Below are 5,654 nucleotides of genomic sequence, written 5' to 3' on the forward strand. Positions count from 1 at the left end.
TGAGCTGGGTTGAAGCTGAGCTGGTCTGAGCTGAGCTGAGCTGAAGCTGGTCTGAGTGACCTGGGCTGAACTGGGCTGCGCTGAGCTGAGCTGAGCTGCGCTGAGTAACTGGGCTGAGCTGGGCTGAGTGAACTGGGCTGAACTGGGCTGAGTGAACTGGGCTGAGCTGGACTGGGTTGAGCTGGGCTGGGCTGGGCTGAGCTGGGCTGAGCTGAGCTGGGCTGAGTGAACTGGGCTGGGCTGGGCTGGGCTGGATTGGGCTGAGCTGGGCTGAGCTGGGCTGGATTGGGCTGGATTGGGCTGAGCTGGGCTGAACTGGGCTGAGTGAACTGGGCTGAGCTGGGCTGAGCTAGGCTGAGTAAACTGGGCTGAGCGGGGCTGAGAGGGACTGAGCTGAGCCGGCTACCAGTTGGCAAATGGGAGGACCTGGGTTCAATATGGATCACCTCCAGAGCCAGTTCCCCATCCCGGCTGCCCCCTGTGTTTCCAAGGGCACATGAGGGCCATGCAATCAGAGGTACCTGTGCCCTCTCTTCTCCCACCATGTCCCTGAGAGAATCAGAAACAGACCAGTGGTGTCCTGTGTGCCCAGCCTGTCTGGGTGGGACACCTCACAGGGCTGGTTTGGTCAAATCTCTAATCTCCAGAGCTTCGTAGGCCCTGCGGTGGGCCTCTGCTTGCTGGGGGCTGCAGTGGTTTGCAGAGGGGGCTGGTTAGACTGGACTCTGACCAGGGAAGCCCAGGCCCCTCTCTTCTGTGTGTGCCCTCCAGCACAGCAAGGCTGGCCCTCGGGGCAGGCCAGCTGCAGGGCCAGTCGAGTTCACAGCACCTCGGTGCTCACCTGTGTCCCCCTCTGGGCCCACCTTTCATGACCCCAAAACTCTGGGAGAGACATGGCCATGCCCACTGCACAGAGGGAGCTGAGGCCCCAGTGGTGCCCACTGACTCAGCTGGTCCATGGAGAGCCGTGTGGATGACGTGGCTCCATCCGCACGTGGCCTGTGTAAGGAGCGTGTCCTGGTCCACGTGCAGGAGCCCTGAGCAGTGTGTCCAGAAACAATGTGGCTGGACTCGGCTGCCAGTCCCAACCCCGATGCCTGGCCTTCAGGCTGAGTGACCTTCGGGCAGTTACTCACCCTCTCTGTGCCTGTTTGCCCAGGGCAGAGGGGCGGTGAGCATCGTCCCATCCGCGTGGGGCTGTCAAGGGTCTCACAGCGTGTCCTGTGTTGCAGTGAGCCCCAGCAGCCCCACACTCTTCCCACTGAGCCTCAGGAGCACCGACGCAGCTGGTCACGTGGTCATTGGCTGCCTGGTCCAGGACTTCTTCCCATCAGCGCCCATGAACGTGACCTGGGGCAGCAGCGGGCCAGGCACCTCCATCCGGAACTTTCTCCCCGCGCCCACCTCCCGGGGCCTGTACACCATGGTCAGCCAGCTGACCCTGCCGGCTGACCAGTGCCCAGAGGGCACGACCCAGAGGTGCCACGTGCAGCACCACTCCAGCGCCAGCCAGACCAAGGACGTGCCCTGCAAAGGTCAGAGGTCGGGCCAGGGCGGGGTGGGGGCACCACCACACCCACCAGGGCTCCCCTCAGACAGCAGTGGGCTCGGGTGGAGCCCCCGCAGAGCTGGGAGAGGGTGAGGGCGGGGCTGGAGCAGGAGGAGGGAAGGGGATGTGGGCCCAGGGGCACTGAGGGCTCTGTCTCTCTCTCAGTTAAGACACCCACATGCTTGAACTGCCAGCCCAGCCTGACCCTGAGCCCGCCAGCCATTGAGGACCTGCTCCTGGGCTCCAGTGCCAACCTCACATGCACGCTGAGTGGCCTGAGAAAGCCCCAGGGTGCCAGCTTCACCTGGAACACCACGGGTGGGAAGGATGCCATCCAGGGGGCCCCGCAGCGCGATGCCTGTGGCTGCTACAGCGTGTCCAGTGTCCTGCCAGGCTGCGCCGAGCCGTGGAACCGCGGGCAGAGGTTCTCCTGCAGCGCCACCCACCCCGAGGTCAAGAGCCCGCTCACCGCCACCATCGCCAGAGCCTCAGGTGGGCCGGGCCCCGCCCCAGGGGCGCCCCAGCACCCCACGGTGGGCCAGGCGCACACCTAAGCCTGCCTGCCCCAACCCCTGGTGCCCCACTCACATTCTACAGAGGGAAACTGGGCACAGGGCACCCAGCGGGCAGAGGGGCTCTCTCCTCCCTGCCCACAGTCTGACCGGCTCCTCTTTCCCCCAGGGAACACCTTCCCACCCCAGGTCCACCTGCTGCCGCCGCCCGCAGAGGAGCTGGCCCTCAACGAGCTGGTGACGCTGACGTGCGTGGTGCGGGGCTTCTACCCCGGCGACGTGCTGGTCCGGTGGCTGCACGAAAACCAGGAGCTGCCCCGAGAGAAGTACCAGACGTGGAGCCCCCTGCCCGAGGCCGGCCAGGGCAGCACCACGTTCGCCACGACCAGCATGCTGCGCGTGGACACCGAGGCGTGGAAGAACGGGGACAGCTACTCCTGCATGGTGGGCCATGAGGCCCTGCCCCTGAGCTTCACGCAGAAGACCATCAACCGCCTGGCGGGTAAACCCACCCACGTCAATGTGTCCGTGGTCTTGTCAGAGGTGGACGGCATCTGCTACTGAGCCGCCTGCCCGCCCGCCCGCCCCGCCCTTGAATAAACTCCGTGCTCGCCCAAAGCAGCCACCATCCCTCCAGCGCCTGACTTGATCCTCTCGGCAGGGCACCTCGAGGTGCCCTCACACCCGTGCGCTTGTGTGTGTGTGTGAGCACATGAGTGTGAGTGTGAGTGCGTGGTGCACAGTGATTGAGGCCAAGCTGGACTGAAGCCTGAGGCTGGCAGAGCCGTGGGAGGCAGACACAGCTCAGTGGGCCCTGAGGGCATGGACGCCACGAATGGTCCCGCTTGTCTCAGAAGCCGCCTTAAGGCGTAGTGGGAGGGAAAGCGGCGGAAGGGAGCAGGGCAGCCAGGGCAGGGTCTGCACCACCTGCCGGGGCCAGGGCGTGAGAGGAATGGCATGGAAGGAGGGCGGGATTCCAGGGCCCCTCACCCCCGGTAGGCACCACACAGAGATGCAGGCCAGCCCACTGACTCACAAAGAAAGGGGACCACACACAGGGGTGCACATGGGTGTGCACACATGTTCCCTATGTGCTCACACTCACGTGGGTGCACACGTGTGTTCTCCATGTGCTCACACTCACGTGGGTGCACACACAAACTCCCTGTGCTTACACTCACATGGGTGCACACACATGTTCTTCAAAGTGCTCACACTCATATGGGTGCACGCACAAACTCCCCGTGCTCATACTCACATGAGTTCACACACAAACACCTTGTGCTCACACTCACATGGGTGCACACATATGTTCTCCACGTGCTCACACTCACATGGGTGAGCACACACACACACACACACACACACACACTGAGCCTTGCAGGTGCAGGAAGTTCATGGCCTAGGTCCAGCTTTGGGAAGGCAAGGGGAGTCCCCATCCAAGCCCCCAGTGGGTTTTCCCCAGGCCCAGCCATTGTCCCAGGTCCCTCCTGGCCCAAACCACAGGGCAGGGGCAGGTGTGGGATGGGCAGAGAGATAGCTCCCACCAGGACCCCCCTCAGCTTCTGTGTGGGGCTTCTGGCAAGGGGAGTGCGGGGGGAACAGAATGGAAAGAGCAGTCCCATGACCACCTGGGACACTGGGCCCCAGGGGCTCAAAAGGGGGCTGCGAGGCCTTGCTCTTGTCTTAGACACCTTCTGGGCCTCCCCAGGGGACCTGGCCTTTGGGCTACCTCTGTTCCCAGGGCCAGGGTGGGGTGAGAGCTCCTAACAACCCTGCCCACTGCTCCCCTCTCAAGGGTCCCATCACCCAAGGGCAGTAGGGAAAGCAAGGTGTTGACTGGGGAAATGCTGCCATAGTGAAGGTGCCCCAGCCACCAGGGACCCAGGACCTGCCCAAGGAGGAGCTTCCTAAGGAGACCAGGAAAGGAGAAGAAAGCAATAGATGAGGGGCTGGACCAGCAGATCAACAGAGGGCAGATAGGTGGATGGACCATAGGACATACGATGGATGAAAGGATGGACAGATGGATGGAGGATGGATGGATAGATGGATGGATGATGGATGGATGGGTGATGGATGATGGATGAATGGATGATGAATGAATGAAGGATGGATGGATGATGGATGATGGATGGCAGATGAATGGATGATGGATGGATGGATGATGGATGGAGGATGGATGGATGGATGGATGGATGGATGGATGGATGGATAATGGATGGAGAATGGATGGAGAATAGATGGATGATGGAGATGGATGATGGATGATGGATGATGGATGGATGGAAGATGGATGGGGGATGGATGGATGGAAGATGGATGGAGGATGGATGGATGAGTGGATGGGTGATCAGTGGGGGAGTAAATGGATGGATGGGTGGATGGATGAATGATAGGTGGTTGAGTGGGTGGATGGATGGATGGATGGCCAAATGGATGAATAATTGGATGTATCAGCATGTGACAAGCAGGTCCAAATTCCATTTAGCATGGCAGTCTGTGCCCTAGGATCCTGAAGCCAGCAGGGCTGCCTGGCCTTCACTGGGCCCTCCTTCATGCTCCTTGTAGCTCGTCAGCTACATTCCCTGGGAGGGTGACAGAGGCTCCTGGTCACGTCCATCCAGCCCTCAGCATATGAACCACAGCTCCAGATCCACGTCTCAAAGTGGGGCAGCTAGAAAGTGGCCTCGTCCATCCTCTCCGGCCCCTTCAGGGCCCAGGCCGGCTCAGCCCAAGAGCAGGAGCGTGGTGAGGACACAGATAGGGCTTGGGCTTGAGCTCTCCTTGGAGCAGCAAAGACAGTGCCCACCCTCCTGCCCTGCCAGCTCTCTCTCCCTAAGGCGGCCCGAGACCCTCCCAGACAAAGGCCCTGTGGGCATCTCCAGAGCCACAATGGCCCCAGCCCCTTCCCTAGGGACCTGCCACCTCATCCTCTCTAAGGCAGCCTCGCCTGTGAGATAAGGAACCACACTGCTGTGCCCCGACCCCAGGGGTGCGGGGAGGGGGGGCGGTGGCTCGGCCCACACCCACGCAGGCGCATGCTTCGCAGGCGCTCAGTGTCTTGCAGGTTGCCAGGAGCTGCTTCCCTGGGTGATGATAGACCTGCCACAGGAGGACCTGGAGGAGGACGCCCCGGGAGCCAGCCTGTGGCCCACCACGGTCACCCTGCTCACCCTCTTCCTGCTCAGCCTCTTCTACAGCACAGCACTGACCGTGACAAGCGTCCGGGGCCCGCCCAGCAGCAGGGAGGGCCCCTCGTTCTGAGCAGGAGCCAGCCAGGCACAGGTGGGGGCGAGGAGACAGCGTGGTGGGCTAATGGGGCATGGGCACCTGGCTAGCAGGGAAGCATATGCCACAGGGGGGTTGGAATCTGAGGGAGTCGTTCCTCACAGACATTGAGGACATGCACAGACCAGAGCCGGGAGCACAGATGTCCCCCCTACAGGGTCAGGGAATCTGCTTCCCACCTGGTGCATTTGCTGCAGAGTTCAATCCAGTCTGCCCTGAGCCAGCCCGGGGCTGAGGGTGGGGCATTGGCAAGGACCCTGCCCCCGAAGGAGCAACCCCAGGCCCTGACCCTCCTGTGTTGC

At 62.1% G+C, this 5,654-nt stretch overlaps 1 gene segment (V, D, J or C); it reads left to right on the plus strand.

The window, feature by feature from the left end:
• The first annotated feature begins 957 nt into the window (after positions 1–957).
• On the plus strand, positions 958–2,641 carry LOC102441614. The segment is given in 4 exon segments: positions 958–1,003; positions 1,233–1,535; positions 1,715–2,041; positions 2,231–2,641. Coding segments are annotated over 4 exon segments (1,071 nt in total).
• Positions 2,642–5,654: the final 3,013 nt, after the last annotated feature.

Source organism: Myotis lucifugus, unplaced genomic scaffold, assembly GCF_000147115.1.
Source record: "Myotis lucifugus unplaced genomic scaffold, Myoluc2.0 scaffold_3389, whole genome shotgun sequence".
NCBI lineage: Eukaryota > Metazoa > Chordata > Mammalia > Chiroptera > Vespertilionidae > Myotis > Myotis lucifugus.